This window comes from Ursus americanus, chromosome 28 (genome assembly GCF_024610735.1).
Source record: "Ursus americanus isolate L20-20 chromosome 28, mUrsAme1.1.p, whole genome shotgun sequence".
Taxonomy (NCBI): Eukaryota; Metazoa; Chordata; class Mammalia; order Carnivora; family Ursidae; genus Ursus; species Ursus americanus.
In genome coordinates this window covers 536,896-558,701 of record NC_142154.1, presented here as the reverse complement: position 1 = coordinate 558,701, position 21,806 = coordinate 536,896, and the positions used below count along the sequence as shown (strand labels likewise).

At 64.1% G+C, this 21,806-nt stretch overlaps 2 protein-coding genes across 6 annotated transcripts in view; one reads left to right on the top strand and one right to left on the bottom strand.

The window, feature by feature from the left end:
- The window catches only part of ADAMTS7 (ADAM metallopeptidase with thrombospondin type 1 motif 7), a 39,005-nt gene extending 35,330 nt beyond the window's left edge, over window positions 1-3,675 (top strand). For both annotated transcript variants that reach the window (XM_087856574.1, XM_087856573.1), the window contains 3 exons: window positions 3-149; window positions 1,069-1,231; window positions 3,372-3,675. In XM_087856574.1, coding sequence (XP_087712700.1) covers window positions 3-149; window positions 1,069-1,231; window positions 3,372-3,529 — 468 coding nt within the window. In that variant the 3' untranslated portion in view covers window positions 3,530-3,675. The remainder of the gene's footprint in view (window positions 1-2; window positions 150-1,068; window positions 1,232-3,371) is intronic.
- A 2,122-nt stretch (window positions 3,676-5,797) lies between these two features.
- Window positions 5,798-21,806, bottom strand: part of TBC1D2B (TBC1 domain family member 2B) — a 59,353-nt gene continuing 43,344 nt past the window's right edge. For all 4 annotated transcript variants that reach the window (XM_045804457.2, XM_045804459.2, XM_087856572.1 and 1 more), the window contains exons 7-13: window positions 21,133-21,243; window positions 20,064-20,257; window positions 17,322-17,816; window positions 14,532-14,649; window positions 12,386-12,571; window positions 12,111-12,232; window positions 5,798-8,542 (exon numbers count right to left, since the gene is read on the bottom strand). In XM_045804457.2, coding sequence (XP_045660413.2) covers window positions 8,347-8,542; window positions 12,111-12,232; window positions 12,386-12,571; window positions 14,532-14,649; window positions 17,322-17,816; window positions 20,064-20,257; window positions 21,133-21,243 — 1,422 coding nt within the window. In that variant the 3' untranslated portion in view covers window positions 5,798-8,346. The remainder of the gene's footprint in view (window positions 8,543-12,110; window positions 12,233-12,385; window positions 12,572-14,531; window positions 14,650-17,321; window positions 17,817-20,063; window positions 20,258-21,132; window positions 21,244-21,806) is intronic.

The following is a 21,806-nucleotide window of genomic DNA, read 5'->3' as shown; positions in this document are numbered from 1 at the left end:
AGTGCTCGGAGGCTTGCGGTGGCGGCGAGCAGCAGCGTCTGGTGACCTGCCCGGAGCCGGGCCTCTGCGAGGAGGCGCTGAGACCCAACAGCACGCGGCCCTGCAACACGCACCCCTGTACGCAGTGGGTGGTGGGGCCCTGGGGCCAGGTGAGCCAGCCTGCGGGCCAGGGACGGGCCCGGCAAGCACCGCTCAGTCCTGCGTGCCCTCAAGGAGTTGTCCTGTGCTGTGCGCCAGGCTCTCTGGTCACCGCAGGTGTGGGTGGCGGCCGGATGAGGTCCCCACGCTGCCGAAGCTCCAGCCTGCTGGGGAGAACGGGACGAAAGGAAACAGGCGGGTGCTGGGATGTCAGGAAAGGCCTTGTGTGTGTGTGTGTGTTGGGGGGGGCAGGGGTGAGGCCTGCGGGACTCTGGTTGGAAGCAAAGGCACAAGGGGACAGGAAGTGTGACGTCCTGGGGCAGGAAGGAGGGACCTGAGTGTTTAGGGAGCAGAGCAGAGGCCGGTGTGGCAGAGGGGGTGCCGGCGTGGCGAGCGAGGCCTCGGGCGCAGGCCTCCCTCCTGCCGGGCCTGCTGGAGCTCTGTGGCTGTCCCCGTGGCTGCTGAGTGGCTCTGGGCAGGCTGCCTCGCCCGCTGGGCCTGTGTCCTCCTCTGGGAAGGGGGCATGAGGGAGTAAACGGAGCGGCCCAGTAGGCACTTAGCCTGCGGCCTGGCACAGGCGGCAGAGCTTAAACCTATTCACAACTTGACACCCTAGTTGATGATAAAGCCTGACTTGGGCTGGGGGGCCCTGGTTGAGACGCCGCCGCCTCACCTCGGCCACCCTCCCGGCCCCGCGTCAGGGGCTGGTGGCTTCTCCAGCCTTGGGGGCTCCTGGGCCCCTCCAGGCAGGTGAGGCTCCCACAAGCCGGAGCCTGGGGGGCTCTGAGGGGGCAGGGCCAAGGGGCCAGGACAGGCCTGCAGGTGCAGGGCCTTGCTCCTGGGGAAGGCGCTTGGCCGCTGCCCCAGGGGTGCCCCCCCAGGTCCAAGCCTGGCCAAGGGGGGAGCCTCACCTGTCCCCCCTCCCCACAGTGCTCAGCCCCCTGCGGCGGTGGCGTGCAGCGGCGCCTGGTCCGGTGCGTCAACACCCAGACCGGGCTGCCCGAGGAGGACAGTGAGCAGTGCAGCCACGAGGCCTGGCCGGAGACCTCCCGGCCGTGCGGCACCCAGGACTGTGAGCTCACCGAGGCACCACGTGAGTCAGCGGCACCGTGCAGGGGGTCGGGGCAGGGAGGACGGCGGGAGACGGGATCCTCAAATTGTCGGCCCACCACCCCGGCTGTCCCAGGATTATGAGGCTGCAGGGCCGGAGCCAAGGGGGCCCAGCCCCCTAGGTGCTCCCAGGCACCCCTCTCTAGTGCAGGAAGGGGGGGGAGGCTGCAGATGTGGCCGCCAAGTTGCTGTGTGACCTCGAGCAAGCTCCTTTTCCCCCTGGGTGTTCGTGACCGGCCGAGTGAGGCCAGGCCTGGGTGAGCCCCTGGCCCCCGCTCTGGCCGGAGGAGGAGTGCCCCGGAGCGTCCACTGCGGCCTCCTGGCCAGGGTCCTGCCGGCTGCCAGCGGCTGGCTGCTTCCTGGCCAGCTGTGTCCTCCTGGAGGAAGGGCGCGAGCCAGCGGTGGCTGTGGACACAAGCGCACACGTCTTCCGGCAGCCCCAGCCTCCCCGGCGGCGCTGAGCACAGGAAGCTGGCCAAGGAGTCACACCTGGGCCCCCTCCCAGCTGTGTGGCCTTGGGCTCCACTTCCCTTCTGGGCCGCCCCTTCCTGGAGCACACAGGGCCGAGAGCCCCCATGCTTGGGGAATGGGTGTGGGGGGGCAGAAGCGAGGTCTTGTGGGGAAGGGGCCTAGACGGTGCTCGGGGAAGGGGCTCACTGCATCGACCTGGTCAGCTGCTGTGAGGTCAGGAAGAGAGCCCGGGGCCCCCTCTGTCAATGGGGAGAGACCGGCAGCTTCCGTGCTTATCAGCCACTGCCCCCTCCCCCGAGGACAGTCTGCGGCCGTCAGCGCCCCGGGGACCCACCCCACCCATCTTCTCGACAGTGGCTGGCTCCTTGGCAGCCGCGGTCCAGGCCCGGAGTAGCGGCTGCCTTCCCGTGCTGCCCAGGGCCCCACAGAGGTGCTACCCACCCTGCCCCCACCCGTCCTGTCCGATCTCCCAGCGGCATCTACCGTGCCCATGGCACGCAGCCTCTGCCTCTGCAGGGAGGCTGGCCACGGCTCCTTGCTGCCCCTCACGCTGGGCTCAGGGCCCCGGGGACTCGGGCGGCGGTGCTGTATGCTGGGGGCCGGGTGGACTGCAGGCGGGGGACGGGGGAGGGGGGCGATGGTTGGGTGGCTGAGCCACCAGCCATCCCCAGTGAGGCGGTCAGGGTGGAGGCCAGCTCGGGGAGGGGACTTGGATGCCAAGATCCTGGGGCCCCAGGATGTTTTGATGGCTTGTGGGGCTGCGTGGCAAGACATTTAGAAAGTCTGGAAACTCCAGGGTGTGTGGTCACCACGGTGAGCAGCTGACCTAGCATGACCCACATCCGTTTGCGGAGGTGGGGGTTCTTGCCAGAGGAGGGAACTCCCCCCCCCCCCCCGGAGGGTGAGCAGCTTGCAGGAGGTCACCGGCTACCGACAGGACGCCTGTGTGGACAGGTGCGGCTTCGAGCTGCTGCCCTCCGCCGGGCCCACGGCTGTCCCCTACCGTTCCTCTCCTCCTCCCCCGAGACGTCTGCTGGCGTGAGCTGGGCAGCTGCGGGCTGTCCGCGGCCGCGGGAGCAAGGCCAGGAGGTTGGAAGCAAACCACTTCCCAAAATAGCTCCGATAAGCACAGGGCGGGAGGGCCAGCCAAGCCTCAGCCGTGGACGAGCGCTGTGCTGACGGGCTGCGGGGCCCGGGTCCCACTCGCTCAGGGCCTGGCCGGATGGGACTCTGTGACCCAGAAGCTGAGACTTAGGTGGCTGCCGGCGGTCAGGGAGGTCTGGCAGGACGGGTGCAGGGGTCAGGGTTGGGGGGGCGATTCCACCGCAGGCTGGCAAGGAGCATGGGGGCCTCTCTTGAAACCAGGACCTGTCGGGGGCGCCGAGGGTCAGCAGGGATGGAGAGGGGTGGCAGGCTCCTTGGCTTCTCCTGAGCACCTGAAGGGGTCAGAAGTGGGGGTCCTCTAGAAAGCTGAGTGTAGCCGGGCCGGTTCCCCAGAGCCCTGGCCGGGGAGGTGGGACGAGGCCAGCAATAGCTGGAGACCTGAGGCCCTGGGGGGATGGAGGGTGGCCCCCCGCGGGGTGCAGGTGCTGGGGGGGTGCAGGTGGGGGCTCCCTCCTGAGGGTCCCACCTCCCGTGCCCCCCCCCCCCAGGCTGCGAGCGGGACCGCCTGTCCTTCGGCTTCTGTGAGACCCTGCGTCTGCTGGGCCGATGCCAGCTGCCCGCCGTCCGCACCCAGTGCTGCCGCTCCTGCCCCCCTCCGGGCCACGGAGCCCCCTCCCGCGGCCATCAGCGTGTTGCCCGCCGCTGACCCACCCCAGCGGGGCCCGGCTGCACGGATCGGCCGGCCCACGCACCCAGACGCACGGACCTCACGCCCCACTGGGGGCTGCACCCCGAAGGTGCTAACCTGGCCTGCTGGTGGCGGGCTGGGGACCCCTCCCTCAAGAAAAGGTATTTTTTTATTTTAACGGTTTGCATAACCTTTATTATTATTATACATAAATGAGCACCTTCAGTTTCAGCGTGCAGCTTGGCTTCCTCTTGCACCGGGAGAATTTCAGGCCCGCTCTCCTGCCCTCCGTCCTCAGGGGTCCTTGAGGACATGTTCAGTGGCCTTAGCGGGCTGCAGATGAGGGGTGCGGTACGGCCTGGCAAAGGTCAGGGAAGCGGTGGCACCCCCTCTTCAGGCCCTCTGGCCCTTCCCCATGTCCCCACTCCAGGATCTCAGAGACCTGTGGTTTCACAGTGACAGGTCACACCCCACCTCAGGCAGCAAGGCCCTTGTCTCCAGCAGGGACTGACCCCTGGGGATGGCGGTGAGGGCTCTGGCCCTCCCCCCGTTAACTCACCTGCACCAAAGGGGAGGAGGAGGAGTGGAGCTGGTGACCCCTCAGGGGTGATGGGCGTGCAAGTAGGAGCAGACGGGCAGCCACCCCCTTCCCGGCCCCCACTTGTCCCTTCCCGACATGGGCTCCATGTCCAGAGGTGGCTGGGCTGGTCGCAGCTGGTTCCTGTGCCCGTCAGGCCCAGATGCGACCTGGCACTCTAGCCCCGCCTGCCTGCCAAACCTGAGTCCAGGGGGCCAGACCGGTGAGCGCAGCGGACAGCCGACGGGCGTGAGGTCCTCCCAGAGGGTCCTGGGCTCCAGCCAGGCTAGCCCGGACCCTGCCAGGCCCAGCTCCTCCTCGGAGAAGGGACCATGTCTTTTAGTTCCTGTTCCCCAGTCCCACTCCTAGAAGGTGGAATCCCCCTTCTTCAAAGGGGGGACACGGAGGCTCAGAGAGGTCCAGGCCCCCACCCTGTGGACGCCTGCAGGGGACACATCCTGAAATGTGCACGGTGGCCCTCGAGCTGCGTGGTGAGGTGAGGGCCCTGTGGCCACTTGTGGCTGGGTGGGGGTGGGAGGGCATCACTGAAAGTCACTCCTCGGGGACTGAACAAGACACAGGAGAAGCTAAAGGCACCCGTAAGCGTCTGTCCTGGGGGCCAGTCCCTACCTGGATGGGACAGAGGGCAGAGCTGCTCTCCAGCTGCCCACCCTCCACTCACACCCCAAACCCCTTTCAGTAACACGCTCCACGGGACCCGAGAAGCCAAGGCTCTGCATGGGTCTGGCTCGGGGCTCGAGGCCCTGGCCACACTGTCCCGGAGCCCCCCCTGCCCCCCGCCTCCCGCTCAGCCCTGCCCCTGGCAGCTGAGCCCCTCCATCCCGGCAGGAACATGGCTCCGGGCAGGCCCTGTGGTTGCTTCTTGCAGAGGCAGGTGGGCTGAGGTCACTCAGGAAAGCGAGTCACTGGGCTTGCACGAGTCCCAGGATCTCTGCGGTCGGGAGTCAGGGGCATCAGACTTCCTGTGTTTGCAACAGCTCCACGGCCCAAGGAGGCCCTGGGGACCCGCACTCTGTAATGGCTTCCCAGGGCTTGCTCTGTCCGCGGCAGCAACCCTTACGAGGAATGGGGAACGGGGCCTCTGCCTCTGGGCTCCTGACCCCCGCTGAGCATGGGGGTCCCAGGCCTGGCTCAGCCCCTGCTCCTGTGCTGTGACCTCAGGCGCCCCCAGCCTCGCTGAATCTGTCCCAGGGGAGACAGGCTCAGCAGGTCCTTATCTGCTCGCTCTGGGAACCCTCCCTGGAGCCCCCTCCCCCACACCGTGGAAAGACATTTGGTCTTAATCATTCTCGTGTTTTTCTGACGATGGGGGTGAGGGGGATGGTGTCCCCAGCGGCAGCTGGGCCGGAGCGGTCAGCCCAGACAGGAGGCAAACAGCCCATGACTCAGGCGGGGCACGTCACAGCTGTGACGGGCGGTGGGGGGCTGCTCCAGCTCCTGGCTGAGGCCCCGGACCCCAAAGCACTTACCTCGGTGCCCCCAGTGCCCCTGCGGCTTGACCCCGGCTCCCAGGGCTGCACGGCCGACCGAGGCATCTTATCCCACACACCCCGGAGCAAACCAAGAGCGTGGACCTAAAAACAGCCGGCTGGCAGGTTGGGGAGCCCCCCCCAGAAGTCCTGTCCCCCTCTGAGCCCTGGGGGTGAGCCCCGTCACGAACCACGGTAACTGCATCTCAAACCAGAACGTTATACAAATTAGTAGTTTATTTGGCTTTTTAGTATGACTTCCAAAATACAACTCAGAGAAGCCTAGAAGCTGCAGTGACATCAGGGGAGGTCACCTGCCACTGCCCCCCACGCAGCCCCCCAAGGCGGCAGCCAGCCTCCTGCCTGCAGGGGCTGCCCCAGGCGGGCCCAGCTGCCCAGGGCACGTGCAGGACAGCCCCGCACAAAGCCAGGGTGGGGATTTGTGCAAGAATACAGTTTTAAAAAAAAAGAAAATGCACTGGCACTTGGCCTAGAATACTTCCTATATGGATACAATGTGGGAGGAAAGCAGACTCATTCCAGCCCTGGGCGCGCCGGTGCCGCCGGGCGCGTGAGCACAGACAGCAGGAGAGGCGCTGGGGAAGCCGGTCCACGCGAGCCCGCAGGCCAGGGATGGGCCCAGGAGCCAAGAGCAACCCAGGCCGCTGGGGTTTGCACACGTGTGCACACAGCCATTCACAAAGGAAAACTCGTATAAAATAGATATATGTAGTCTAGAAAAACCTTGATAAAAATAGTCTATAAAAATATAAACTGTAGTGAAAAACATACAAAAGTACTAACAGATGTTCAGCCCATAAACACAAAACCCGCCCCGTGCGAGCCAGCAGATGCCCTTGGCTCCGGGAGGGCAGAGGCGCGCGCGGCCTGCGGCTCTCCGTCCTGTGGCTCTCCGTCCTGTCCCGCCTGAGCCTGCCCAGCACCCCTGCTGCCCTCTGGACACGGAGAGAGAGGCCGGCCTCCGGGAAAGTGTCCCCTGCCCCCTCCCCCCACGACCGCGCTGCTCTCACGCCCACTGCCCAGCCACAGACAACCGCCCGGAGACACCAACAGCGCTGCTGGCCACTGCCCAGACCACGGCTCCAGCCACACACGGCAGGCACCAAGGCCCAATCCAGGTGCTTTTAAGATCTTAACTGGGGCAAAACAGACGAAACCAACCTCTTCCAAAAGGCAGCATTTTCACCCCAGGGTGTGGCAGTTCCGGGGAAGTCGACTTGGAAACTTCAGTCCGAGCCCGTCAGCCACACGCAGCTGGGGCAGGGAGGGGTGTGTGGAGGGCAGTGAAGCCGCGTCCCGAGGCCGGACGGCCACCACCCCCTCCCTGGAGCAATAGTGCAACACGTCTATCTGAAAGATCAAGCCGTCCAACCTGTCCAACCTCACAACACAAGAGCCGAGCTCGGTGTGGGACGCGGAGCTGCCTGCCCAGCCAGGACACCGATACACGCTGACCGAGACAGAACATCTGTATTTAGAAAAGGCACTTCCTCAAGGGACTCCATCGCTTAGCCTGTGTCTGATACGTCTCAACTAGGGATCACTTCCAATTTCTCCAGGTAGTGTGGAAATTCCACATGAAATGGTCTCTCTCCTATCTGAGTAACACTGCCAGGAAACACTCCCGCAGCCACACGTGTAGCACGGATGGTCCGCGCAGGGATGACGGAAAGCCTCTCCGCAGAGCTTCAGAAAGACAGAGCTCCCGGTGCGCGACGGCCGGGGCAGCCCGAGCTGCTGGAGGCAGGGCTGACCCCACAGCCGGGATCACGCTGGCCCCGGGGAGCGGGGAGGCCGGCTGCCAGAACGCGGAAGGCTCTGGGCAGCACTGGGGAGGGCCCCATCCGGGATGGCTCACCAAGGCTGTGTCCCAGGCTAGGACCCTGGCAGCCGGCCTCCCCGCCATCCCAGCAGGTGGAGGAGACCCCCGAGCACGGGCTGGCAGCATCACCCCGCGGCTGCACTGGCCCTGGAGGGCGTGCCCAGAAGCTTCCTCCGTCCCCTCCACCAAGGCCTGCCCCAGCGGTGGGCCTGCTCTGCAGGACGGCGGTCCCCGGCTTGTGCGGACTGCACCCCTCCAGTGATCCCCCAAGCCACTCAGAGAGAAGGGCTTCCGCAGAACCTAACGGAGCCGTGCCGGGCAGAGGGCGGGCTGGGGACGGGCAGCGCGGCAGTCCGCCAACACCGGCTGGGGCCGAGGGAGGAGTGTGGGGTGTCCGGAGGGCCAGGCCCTCCCCAAACTAGTCCAGACGTGGGGCGTGGCTGGTGGCGTGGCCCGCAGGAAGGTGAGTTTTCTCCGGGCCGCTTCCGAACGTGGGACGCACTTGCTGCGCTCACCATCCGCCCCCGAAGCGGCCGCGCTCTGGCCCAGCGACGAGGAGCGCAGCGCGCCCGCTCATGGGGCGGCCCGGGGAGACGGCCCACGGCAGGTTTCTAGGGTGCAAGCCAAGCACAAAACCCAGACAGATGCTGTCAACAGACTCGAAAATGGCCAGCAGTTTCTGGGGCACACCTGTCACACAAGGGGTGGGCCCCACCCTGGCACGGAGATGCTGTGCGCACAGCAGACCCCGCCCCGAGTGGAAAGGAGAAAGGGCAGCGTGGCCGTGGGCGTCCGCCCAGCAGATTTCCAGAGACCACGGGCATTACATTCGGGCTCTCCAACGAGCAGAGACACCTACTGTGGGTCCCTTTGACACACTTTGGTTGTGAGGGCAAGAAGAGCAGTGTCACGGGGCGGGGGGCACTCAGGTGTCCTCCTCTTCATCACTGACCAGCTCGCCCTTATCCGGGCTGGTGTCCCGCTCGCGCAGGAAGTCCTCACGGATGGCCTCCAGCTCCGTCAGCTCTAGCCGCACCTTCTCCAAGTGGTAGGCACGCCGGTTCCGGATCTGGCGCAGGGGGAACGGGTTTAGGTCCCCAAAGGAGATACTGGTCAGCTTCCTGGCGGGACACAGGGCAGGGACAGAGGTCAGCAGGGCAGGACACGGGACAGGGACAGAGGTCAGCAGGGCAGGACACAGGACAGGTCAGCAGGGCAGGACACGGGACAGGGACAGAGGTCAGCAGGGCAGGACAGAGGTCAGCAGGACAGGACATGGGATGGGGACAGAGGTCAGCAGGGCAGGACACAGGACAGAGATCAGCAGGACAGGACACAGGATGGGGACAGAGGTCAGCAGGGCAGGACACGGGACAGGGACAGAGGTCAGCAGGGCAGGACACAGGACAGAGATCAGCAGGACAGGACATGGGACGGGGACAGAGGTCAGTAGGGCAGGACACGGGACAGGGACAGAGTCAGGGCAGCACACGGGACGGGGATAGAGGTCAGCAGGGCAGGACACGGGACGGGGACAGAGGTCAGCAGGGCAGGACACAGGACGGGCCTGGGGCAGGTGTGTCAGCTGGAGGCCAGCACCCCCCCCACACACACAGACTATGGGGCTGGCCCTGAGCCACTGCCTGAATGGAGACCAACGCTGTCATGGGGCAGGTGAAGGTCCTTCCCTTTCTGGCTTCTGAGTCCCTATCTGTATGTTGGAAGGACCACAGTGCCACCTCCTGGGGTGTGGGGTCACCAGCACGGCCACCGTGAGCACAGGACAGCGCCTGGCACTTGCCGGGCGTCTGAGGGCCGGTGTGCCTGAGCCTTCGGGACCAGCAGGAGGCTGGTTCAGGGTTTCCTGGGACTGACTAGGAAGGAGCCCACCTGACAGGGATGGTCAGACCCTGTCGGCCGTGTGACCAGTGTTGGACACAGTCTATGGACAGATAGACACTCGATGGGTTTCATCCATCCACAGGTTCAGGCACCAATCCCGCTAACCGGCCCCTAGCCGCTTGCCGGTCGATGTGCCCCGAGGCCTGGCCTGGGGTTCCTCTAGCACCGAGGGGCCCTGCGGCCGTCCCAGGCTTCTCCTCCCTCCAGCCCCGAGGAGTGGCAGTGACGGCACAACCACTGCCCGGGCCTCCTGCCCCCGGCCTTGTTTTCTACCCGGCATGACGTCAGCCAGCGAGTTCTCAGATGTCTACACCGCGGAGACATCCATGCCTCAGACAGCCTGACTCCCGAGCATTCTCCCGCAGGAGGTCAAAGATCATAAAGGCCAGCCTCAAACGCCAAGTTCCCAGAGTGTTCTAGAACACGGGCGGCCGGAGAACGGGGCTGGCCTAAGTGGAGCCCGGGCTGCAGAGGGGTGGTCTCTGGGAACGGAAGTGCCAGCCAGGACCTGGGACCCGGGGCCCACGAGACCGGCCCCGCTTCCCGCAGCTGTTAGCCCCCCGTTCCGAGACCTGGGGTCCAGCCCCCTCTTCGCAACAGGGGACAAACCCAGAAAGCACTCAAGTCCTCAGGCGGCCTCTCCGCCCCGCGGGCACAGCAGGGCTCTCTGCGGGCCCGGTCAGCCAAATACCCCAGAAGCCCGGACTCGGGACTGTTCAGTCCTGTTAACTCGGCATCCCCGAACACACGCCACTCGCGGCCTCTCCCCTCCCCCAGTAGAACCGCTCAGTTATGTGGAACCGCTGGTCTGGGGGGCGTATTACAATCCCGGGGTCCCGGCCCGTCACTGCGGCTGCGAACCCTGACTCCCTGAAGACAGCGGCCGGGCAGCTGCCCCAGAGCCGCTCACAAGGGGGCGCTGCCGCTGAGGCTGGAGGGGCCCCTGGTGCCCAATCCCGCAGCCCTGCCATTCTAGACCTCGACCTCGTGTGAGCTCGGCGGACGCTCTCGAGGGTCGCCCCAGACTCAGTCTTGCTGGCCGTTACCCTCGGGCTCCACGTGGCGAAGCTTAGGTCACTGCTGCAGACACTATCATCATCCAGCTTGAAAATACCCTAAAACCCCACTTCCCAAGTGGGAGGCCCTAAAAATAGCGGTGACTTCTAGGAGTCAAGTGTGGCCTCCACCAGCCCCTTCTGCTCCCAGCGCCCCCTCCCCCGGGGACCTCAGCCCCAGTGCCTGCCTCGGGTCCCACGGCCGGGCTCGCCGCCCCCCCCCCCCCCCGCCCCGCAACGGGCGCCCCGCGGCCATGAGGCCCGGCTGCTGCCCCACGGCGTCTCACGAGCCGGCCAAGGAGAGGGCGCCTGTCGGTTTACTGGGGGCCCTCGGGGGTTTGAGGCAGGTTGTGACACATCAGTGTGTGGACGGGTCCACGTGGGGAGTCGCAACAAGCATTTTGTAACAAAAAGAAATTAAAACCGCAATATCTAACACAGACCTTGAGCAAGAGCCACCAACATTTCAACAGGTTCTGTGTCATGTCCTCACACTCCAGACCGGTGTCCCAGGTTCTGAGACAAAGCAGCTTTCTTACGAGCTACAGTCCAAACAGTCTGAAAGCGGGGTGCCCGGGGGGCTCAGTCGGTTGAGCATCTGGGTTCAGGTCACGATATCGGGGTCCTGGGATCGAGCCCTGAGTCAGGCTCCCTGCTCGGCGGGGAGCCAGCTTCTCCCTCTCTGCTTGTGCTTTCCCTCTCATGCCCTCTCTCTCAAATAAATAAAATCTTAAAAAAAAAGGCTGAAAGCAACTTTTGGTCTGGACGGCCCCAGGTATTTCTCAGCGGAAGGATCTGTGGCTTTCACGTGGCTGCACAAGCCTGGAGTGCACGCATGGGCGGGGACGGTGGCTCGCGCTCCGCACCTGGCAGCACAGGACTGTGACCCGCCCCTCCCCCGTGGTTCAGGGCAGCACCACCCTCCCCGGCCCAACCAGCGGCAGGTCCATGGGAGCCCCCGTGGGAGCCCCCGGAGAGCGTGGCCAGAGCAGCCGCAAGCCATGGTCAGGGCACATGGAGGACAGTCGCCTGGAACAGGCAACACCGTGTGGCTACGGGGGGGATGGGGGGACACTCCCCCTGACATGGTACCCGGCCGGAAGTCCAGGGTCTTCCCAGGTCCACTTCCCTCTTCCATCTCTGGGGGCACCTCCCAGGCCACCTGGCCCCCTGGCCCCCCGTCTTCCCAAGACCCCAGGCACGAGACCCAGTCCCGCTCTGCTCCCGCCCGGCTGCCCCGGCTGAGCCACTTCCACAGCCCCATACAGGCTGCGTCTCCCCTCCTCGCCGCTGCTCCAGCTCCCTGGGCCCAGGACACCCTCTCCTAGCTGCGCCCTGCCCAGCCCTGCTCACCCCGCCTTGCCCCTGCACCCGCCCCATCCCAGGTCTGGGCCTCCCCCACGGCAGCACCCAGCCCGTCAGGCTGTGCGTCTCCCCTCAGGCTCTTCACATCAGGGCCTGTCCGTCGTCTGTCCCGCTCAGTGCCTGGCGGACGGCCCGCCACGCCGGGAGAACTCGGGGAATGCTCGCTGAACACACACAAACCGGCCTGTGGGACGCGTGTCAGGTGGATCAAGGACAAGCCATCCTCCCTCCTCGTTCCCCCTCATCAGTGTCTGCAGCCTCACCCACTCCTGGCTCACATGCCGCACCCCTGGGATGGCTGCTCTCTGGGGAGCAGGGACAGCGCGTCTACCGTCTGCCACACTGGGGACACCCCCCAGGGACTCACCTGGCGTCGAGGATCGTGCGTGTGAAATAACGGAGATACTTGAATATGGACATGGAGTCCTGCAGCTTCAGGATCTCCTCCTCCTTGTATTTGAAAAGCGCCAGGGCAAACCGGAAAATGACCTGCGGGGAGCACGGGGACGTCCGTCAGCAGAGAGGCCCTCGGCTCAGGGCTGCCCGGGCGGTGGCCCCCCGCGCCCTCCCGCAGCGGCACACCGAGGGGCCACTCCGGCCCGCTGGCCACTCTGCCACCCGTCACGCGGCGAGCGGACCCACCTTTGGTCCCTCGTAGAGGAAAGAGTCCCATATCTTGAAGAGGATGTCGCTAACGACGCTGTCCACGAACACCACCAGGAACCAGTTGAAGGTGATGAGGGTGTAGTCGACGTTGTGCTGCTCCAGGTGCGCGTGCAGCCGAGGCAGCTTCTCGCTCATGAGGTCTCTGAACACCCGCTGGTCCACCTGGAGGGGAGCGGAGGGGAGGAGCGTCGGGTCGCTCGCCACGGAGCCCGGCACGCCCGGCCTCGCACACTGCAGGCACGCGCTGAGCGCCCGAAACCCACTCCCGCCTCGAGCGGCCGGGGAAGACAGGCGGCTGCAAAGAGCTGGGGAAGAGTCAGCCTTGCTGCCCGCTCACAACCCAGGGCTCCGGGGGGGTGGGGGGGGGAACCGAGTCCTGGGCCCAAGAGGACGTGCGGCATCAGCACGTCTGTCCCACAGATGCCGCCCGGGTATGGGGGCGGCAGAGGGGCGTGGCCTCCAGGGTCCTCGGTGCAGCCCCAGTGCTTACACACGGGGTGGGCTGGGTCACATCCCCACAGCCCACTCTCACAGGGCTGCCGTGGGGGCACCACAAGCCACGTGCAAACCAACATCAAACTAGGAGCTCTCGCCCTCCTCGCTGGGTCGGGCATGGCGCTCTGCTGGGCACAGGCGTCCATCCCCGGAGGAGCGAGAAGCCCGTGGGGGAGCGAGATGCCTGGCCTGTGGGGACAGCTGCGGTCAGGGCCCCAGTGAGGGGGGTGGGTAGCGCTCCCGGAGCCCCGGATGGGTGCAAGCCAGGGCCGCCACAGAAGCAGCACCGGTGGCAGAGGCCAGAAGCCCAGCCAGGCAGAGGCCACCCCAAATGTTTACGACAGAGAGATTCTGTGCAGGGACGTGGTCACACGGTGAGGGAAGAGCCGAGAAGCCACACGGCTGATGGTGAGGTGACCCAGAGGCAAAGGCAGGGAGCCGCCCCCAGGCTGGAGCAGGGAGGTCCCCCAAGCACGGGGAGCTGCCAGACAAGAGCTGGCACCATGGAGGAGTCGAGGCCACAGACAGGCAGTGCCCATGATGGGCGGGCTGGGCGGGCCGAGAACTACCTGCACTCCCCTCCTGCCCCCTGCCGACCCCTTGCCAGGGCATCAGCCGGCCGCCGTGGGGCTGGGAAGGTCAGGCGCACGAGCAGGGTTGCCAGCTGGGCAGCGGGCCCAGCCTGGCCCAGGGGAGCTCTGGCCTGGGCCCAAGGGGCTGGTCCAGAGCCAGGACTGCCCACGTGAGGACTGCCCGCACGGGGACAACCCTGGGCTCTCCCCGTGCGCGTTGCCCGGCCCTGGCTTCGGGCTGCAGGCGTGGCGGGCATGAACCGGGCCCTCACATTCCTGCCAGGGAGGTGACTGCAGCCCCCACGCTGCCCCTCTGGGTCCAGCACTGCCTCTGGCTACTCCTAGCCAGGCAGTGACCACGGCAGGCCCGGACGCAGCCTGTTCCCACGAGCCGCGTGCCTGTAACAGGTGGCCCCTGCTTGAGGACTCCCCGCTGGCCTGGCCAAACTTCCTCCGTCTGAGATCCATCCCACCCACGTGTCCTTCCTTTCCCTGGTCTGGGGGTTCCCCCGCCTCCCCGCTCCCACTGCGGTCCTTCGCCAGTGCCTCCCTCAGAAATCTCTAGCTTGTCGACTCCTGCCTCGGCCTCAGCTTCTTGGAGAACCTGAGCTCACACACCGGGTTCCCAGACATTCCTGGACCATGGCTTAGCCGCCCAGGCACGCGGCTGTGTCCAGGGGACAGCTGTGTTTGGGGGACAGCTGCGTCTGGGGGACAGCAGAGCCCAGGGGGGACAGCTGTGTCTGGGGGATGGTGGAGCCCGGGGGGGACAGCAGAGGCTGGGGTGGGGGGGATGGGGAGCCAGAGGGGACAGCTGAGCAGGCACCACGAACAGCAGGGCTGCGGGGCTGGTCCGCCTCTCAGGCGCATAACCGCCAGCCCGCCCCACCGGCTCCCACTCAGCCCGGCCGGGGTCCGCGGCGCGCCCTGCCCTGTGCGCCCCCTGCGGGGTCAGAGCTGTGGCATGTGCAGGGACCCCCAGCAAGGCTTAGCTCAGTCCCGTCTCAGCTGGATCTCCCACCTCGCTGGCGGAGGCGCCGCGTGTCTACACGTACCTGGGACCCCAGCAGCGTCTTTGTGTAATAGTCTCGTGGCATAAACACCTCCACTATGGTAACCAGGCACCAGAAAGCGTCTTCCTGCTCCAGGTACAGAAGGGCCACCGCCACCAACCTGCAAGCAAATGGCGGCACCGTGAGCACCCGCGAGCCAGGCCGCACGGCCGGTCCGGACAGCGGCGCCCACCGTGTGCCGTCAGTCTTCGCGGCCACACCTTCTCCCGTCCCCAGGAAACGACGACAAGCAGGCGTTTCTACGCGAGCGAGTCATTTTCTTTCTTTCCTTTTTTCCCAGTCATCTCCACACCCAGCACAGGACTGGAACTCACAACCCGAGATCGAGAGTCGCAGGCTCCCCCGACCGAGCCGGCCGGGCCCCAGGGGAGGCATTTTCTCAGGTTCGAGAAGCAATGCTACTATTCCCCCCAACCTTTTCATTTGGTTTTTGTTAAAAGAAGATGAAATTCCTTCCCGATGATCAACCAGCCTCATGAAAGAGGAAAAGAACACAGTTAATGCAGCTGATCTTTCCACGCACAAGAAACCCAGGCGTGAGCGTAAGAGACAAAGAACAAAGACGGTTTACGAGCCGCCGCTCTGACGGGCTTTCGGGAGGAATTGTACCCACGGCGGGCACACAGGGGGAAGGAGGCGTGGCTTCCACCATTGGGGGGCCCGACCACAACGCGGTCACCAATCCAGAGGAGACCTGCCCCGGGATCCCAGGCTCGGCTCCCAGTAGGCATCCGGGCAGGGTCTGGACACAACACGGGCAGAGAGGAGCCCGTCTCTTGGCCTCTGGAATCCAAGAGCCTCCTCTCAGACACGGCGCTGCGGCGCCTCACGGGAAACCCTCACGTAAAACTACAACGGCCTCATCGCAAACTAAAAGGCTAAAAGGAGGGACACGGGGCCGGTGGGAAGGGGGTGCCTCCAGCAGGCCTGACTGTGCCGTCGGCAGGAAGGTGGCCGTGGCAGGGACAGGAGAGAAAGCAAAGCCACGGCGTCCACAGGGGCTGGGACACAGGGCCAAGCGTCCAAAACCGCACAGCCCCACGGGACGTGGTTTAGATTCGCGGACGTTCCAGACGGTGGCCCGAGTCACTCCGAAAAGGCTAACGCTCTTCTACCAAAGTTCTGGGTTCTCGGGACGTGCGCGTAAACTATTTGGAAGCAAACTCAGGAAAACGGTTAAAAGAAAGAGGCCCCAAAGGCGATGCAGTTGCAGATGGAAAGCTTTCGTTTTCTGGAAGTCTTGCTTTTGTGGGGAAGAACGGATTCCGCGACCACGCCAGGTAAACGGGGTGCTAGCGTACCCCCAGGCAAGCACAGGTCCCCACCGCAGCCTTCGGGCCTCAGAAGTTTTCAGCTTCCGGGAATGTTTAGACTGAGTAGTCAACGTGAATTGTGGATTTCAGCAAAACAAGACCGCGTCGTTCGGCAGCCTCCTATTTACAGGCTCTTTTTTTGGTTTTGTAAATGGGGGCTGTGGAGGGGAAGCCCAAGCCCCTTTCACTTCCGGGGCTCAGGGGGGCTGCCCCGTCCTGACCCCACGGACACAGCGTGACTTCCCAGAACCCTGGTGTGCACATTCCACCTGGAAACCTTCCTTCCTGCAACGGTCACTTTCGATGCAAACAGACGGCCCTTCCTGGAGGTCAGCAGCTGGCACACGAGGATTTCAAAGGCCCCTGAACAGCCAGAATAAACCTCAGCAGTCAGAACTCAACGCACGCACTTGGCTTCTGGGGAAATTCCTCAAGAGTGCACCCAGAGTCTTGCTTCTTGGTCCGAACCGCTAACCAGCCTGGCTCCCCCGCTCCCGCACGGACAGAATGCAAGGGGCAGGTGCCACGCCAGCGTGAGCAGGAGACGTGTGGGCCGGACACGCAGCACAAAGCAGCTTCACGCGCAGCTCCGTGCAGCACAGACCCCGGGGCCTCCCGTGGCCTCGTCTCCCGGGCCTGGCTCCGAACGAGCAGCCCAGGTCATCACAAAATGTGACAGGCTGTCCAGTGTCCTGTCTGCGGAAGCCTTCCTGACACCTGCAGAAGGACTCGAGTCCAAAAGGGCTCGGTTTCCGCCGGCTAAAGAGCCGGGTGGGGCAACCCCGATTCCCGGAGACCCTGTATAAACACACAGTGGCCACCAGTGTCCACTTTGTGCATTAGAAACATAAAATTATATAAAATTAAAATGAAATCAAACTTCTGGTCAAAACCTGAGCATGACAAGAGTAAGAAGAAACCAAAATGAGAAAACTTAGTTGTTTCAGATAACATGTCTGATGGTGGTGGTGTTTTTTAAGATTTTATTTTTAAGTAATCTCTGCACTCAACGTGGTCCTCCAACTCACCACCCCAAGCTCAAGTGTCACCACTCCTCTGACTGAGGCAGCCAGGCGCCCCACGTTTGCTGCTCTTGATAACTTTTTGAAAGTATGTCTGTTTCCCTCAATTACTCCAAAACCGGGGACGTTGCATAATTAAGCCTAGAGGAAGGCAACGCTGTCTCACGACACTGGCCTTCCTCGGCTAGCCGGGACGGGAGGGGACGGTGGGGCAGACAGGGGTGCGCTGGGCCGGGCACCCACCCGCTCAGACCCTGGAGGGGAGGGGAGGGTCGGGCAGACAGGGGTGCGCTGGGCCGGGCATCCACCCGCTCAGACCCTGGCGGGGAGGGGAGGGTCGGGCAGACAGGGGTGCGCTGGGCCGGGCATCCACCCGCTCAGACCCTGGCGGGGAGGGGAGGGTCGGGCAGACAGGGGTGCGCTGGCCGGGCACCCACCTGTTGAGGCCCTGGCAGTAGCCGATGTCCGGGCTCCTCCAGGAGAAGGCGAGCAGGACGTTGCGGAGTTTCTGGATCCCCTCCGAGGTGGGGCAGGAGTAATGTTTGTTGTTGGGAAGGGTCCGCAGCAGGTCCAGCTCGATCTGCTTGGAGGCCGGGTTCTGCTTCTCCAGCGCCTTCTGGAGCAGCGTCTGGAAGTAGCCGGGCTTGGTGCTGTCCTTGAACTTCCGGGTGTGGAGGTCCACACACCACTTCCACACCTTGGAGCGGTGCTCGTGCGGGATGCCTGCCCGGATCAGGCTCTTCAGCTCCGGGGAGCACGCCATCTCCCTATTCACCGTGCTCGCAAAGTAGTTCTCCCACTTGACCCCGGTGGACACCTCCTGGTTCTCCGTCAGGTACAGGGTCTTCAGGTCCAGCGCGCGGACCTTGGCCACCAGCTTCTCCTCCTCGTCGTCCTCTGGGACCGTCCTGAACCCATAGATGTCGTACTCACTGTTGAGAAAACAGAAGGGAAAGCTGAACGATGGGATTCCGACAAAAACACCAACCAAAGAGAAAGGAGCACGGGCCCACGTATACGTGGCCCTTTGACCTGGGACCAGGCACTGGAACTCGGCGAGGAAAGAAGAAACTTCTCGACACTCGGGGCGGGACGCATGGCGAGCTCTACGGGAGGAAATGGAATTAGATCTCCTGATACTAGAATAAAAATCAATTCCAGAGAGTTTAAAGCACAGGAGAAAAACACGCCTGGTAGACTGGCCACGTGAACATGCGTTTACACGTCGCATGTGTCTGTACGTGTAACTCTCATGTTTGGAAAACATCATTTTAAGAGGTAGACACATGAAGGAGAACGTATCTGTGTAGATATTAGGTTGAACACGATGTGGGTGAGGGAGGCAGGACCGTGGCCCCAAGGACGTCCGGCCGTGGCACCTCACACCTGTGGCTGGCCACACTGTATGGCAGAGGCGCTCGGCATCACACTGACACAGCTGAGGGCAGGGAGGTGACCCCAGGCCGTCCGGGGGCCAGCGTACATGCAGGAGCCCTTTGCGGGGGTGGGGGGCAGGGCTGGGGGTGTGCAGACTGTGGGGCCCACTGTTGCCGGCTGAGGAAGGGAGAAGGGGGCCGGAGCCCAGGGATGCCCGTGGTCTCCACAAGTGGGGAAGGCCACACCCAACAGCTGGAGTGGAAACACAGCCCTCGCTCTACAACCCCAGGGAACGGCTCGAGTGAACAGGGACACACCCTGAGCCCCGCAACCTCCGGGAAGGAACAGCGTCTGTGACACCCTGAGTACCCAGGGAGGCCTGCCCGACAGCCGGCCTGCACGAGCTGAGACCGTAACGGGTGCTGTGCGGGGATCTGCGAGGTCAGCCACAGAAGACCAACACGGGGCCTTTCACACCTGCTGCTGAGGGCCTGACCTGAGCGAACCCAGCAGAGCCGCAGAGACTTGTCCCTGCGGGTCGGGGATCCTGCAGATCTCGTCTACACCCTAGAGGAGCCCGCACACGGACGCGTGGAAACACGAATCCTGATGTTTGCCATGTCTCATCTGTCACAAGGGAACGTGGAAGGACCCTACGTGTCCACCACGAGGGAGGGAGTAGAGACACTGTGGTGTGGGCTCCACCTGCGCCTCCGACAGTGGAGGGGCAGCTTGGGAGCCACGTAGACCCATCCGGAAGATTCCAGAAGGAACGCTGGAAAGTTGCAAGCATGGCAGGATTCGTGAATCAGAACATGTCATCAGTGAGAGTTAGAAATACACACTGAAGTTCGTGAAGTGAAAGGACACGGTGTCTGGCATTTCCTTTAAAATATTCCAGAAAAAACCCTGGGGGCGGGGGAGGAGAAGGTGCAACCAGACTGACAATGATCACAGAAGGGGCGCCTGGGGGGCTGTCAGGAGACTCTCCTCTGCGGGCTTGAAATTTTCCATAATGAGCTAGAAACACATCAACACGCAGTTACTGTTCTGCTTACAGGTGAGGTTTGGAAACAACACGAACAGAGGAGCCCAGAGGCGCCCGAGGGAGGAAGACAGGTGTCCCCCAGCAGCCGGCAGCCCCGCGGACCCTGTGGAGAGCGCGGCATGGAGCCGGCTGCTCAGGCTGCCCCCACTGCTTGAGGGCGACTGCGGACGTGGTGCGTCCCTCCCCGTCCGCAGAGTGAGGCTGAAAACACCCCCCTTGCCGAGCGGTCCACATGTGCTTGCGGGTAGAACCCTTGGCACAGCTCCTGGCACGTGGGCCTCAGGAGCACTCCGTGACAGGGGTGAGGCGCACGTGCTGTGAGCTCAGACACGGCAGGTCTTGCCAGAGCGCGGTCAGACCCTCCGTGGGCGCTGAGCCACCGCGCTGGGCTAGCCAAGCCTTCTCCCCACGCTGGGCCCCCTCTGCTCTTGAACCACATGTGGGAGCAGCTGCGTCTCAGGACGGGACTCCCGCTCCTGGGGTCTGGCTCCCAGCAGGACCGGAGCTACAGCGGGGACCGCGGGCCCTGCCGCGCTCGGAAGCGAGGTCCTGGACTCGACGACCTGGCCTGAGCCCGGCTCTGCTGCGCGCTCGTTACAGCAAGAACGCCCATCACCCGTTCTGGTGACGGACAGTGCTCGTCACGAGTGTGCAACGGGACACACTCGCGCTCAGTCCTCCGTGAACGACGACTGCTGTTGAAACGGGGGACATGGGACACGGGTCCACACCCGCCAGTCGCCAGCGCCCGTACCTGACGAGGTGAGGCTTCACGAACGCCTGCTCGGGCTGCTCCGGGCCCTCCACCTGCAGGGCGTCCTCCAGCAGCTGGGCTATGACGTCGCGGGAAGGCCCCTGCTCCTCCGAGCAGACCGGCGTCTTCATCTCCTGGAGCAGGATCAGGTACTTGCTTTCTATCTGGCACAACTTGGCTTCCAGGCTGGAGTACTGGAGAGAACAGGGAGGTCACCTCCGTCCCGACCAGGAGGCAGGATGGGCAACCCCCGGGTGCCCCCAGCAGCAGGGGAGGGGAGCCGGGGACCGCATGGAGGGCAGGAGACGCGTGTGCGCCTCGGGCTACCTGTCACCTCGGCAGCAGGCTGCCCCGGGCCCCTTCTTCCGGGGCACTGGGCTGGAGCAGGGGCCGGCGGTGAGAGCTCTGACGCCGCTCCCGCATCAGTCCCGCACTGCTGAAGGCAGCGGCAGGAACCTGTGGCGGTCCCTGAGGTCACGCTGTCACCGGGCACATGGGCCGTGAGCAGGCGTGCATGTGGCACTGACATTTCCCTGGACCCCGGGGCCAGCTCCTGTCTGCCGCCTCATCGGACGCACCAGACACACGCCCTAGGACCACGTGGACGCAGGTCCGGGAACACGAGGTGAGGTGGGTACATGCGGTGGCGGCTGCTAGCACACCGAGTGCCACCGGGTGACAGCTGCCAGGTGGGTGCTGCCTTTCCGGGCACAATGGTGACAGACTCACACCGACGGGTTCCCACCGTCCCCGTTTACAGTTGGGAAACCGGTCCACGCAACTCAACAGCAAAAACCACAGTCCAAATACTCTTTGTTTGGGGGACCTGAGAGTCGGAGTGAACTGTTTTCCGAAACCCCATGACGCGTGCCGATGAGGACACGACGGGCGCCTCTGCTGTCTTCACCTCAGACACGGCGACACTGAGTACGCAGTGCTCTGCACCCTGTATTTCAGATTCAGTGACCTCGCGCCCCCAGCGTGGGGGCAGGACTGGTTTAAGGTGTGCCCGCTTCTAAAGGCTTCCGCGACCCCCACCACCAGGAAACAGAGCTGCGCCACGACCCACCTTGGCCATGAGATCCCGCTCCCTCCTTTCCGCGTTTCTCCGCAGCGCCGAGAGCTCCAGGATTTCCTTGTTCAGGAACTTGTTCTGGGTTTTGTATCCCTGAAGGTTATCCTGTTGGGAACAAAAAACCATCGGTTCACGCAGGTCTCTCAGTTACAGAATCGCCGTCCCCGCCAAGAGCCCCACCAAGTGAGCGCGAGCGTCAAGAGACCGACCGCCGGGCCCTCCCGATGGTCTGTGCAGCCACCCTTGGGGCGACGACGGAGCAGGCAGGATTACGTCCTCACGCTGCGAACACGTCACGTCCCTGCGCTTGCTGACGTGGCACAAAGCAAACCCTTGTGTTCATTTCTTAACTTGAGAAACAACACGTGTTCTGTGGGTTTTCGTCGTCACCCGCTGAGGTGACAGAGAAAGGAGCACGCACACACGGCGCGCTCACTACAGAATCGCCCGCCTCCGGAGAGCTCGACCCTCCCATTTTCATGCTGAAACATTTCAAACTCTGGAAAGGCTGACAGAGAAGAACAAGGAACCGGATACGCCCTTCACCTAAAACTCACCAGCTGTCACCGTCTGCCGCACCTGCCGCGTGACTTGAGAGTGCCTCACGGGCTGGTGACAAGTCTGCCCAGTGCGGCGACACGATCGGGGGTGGCTGGTGAAAGCCCGCG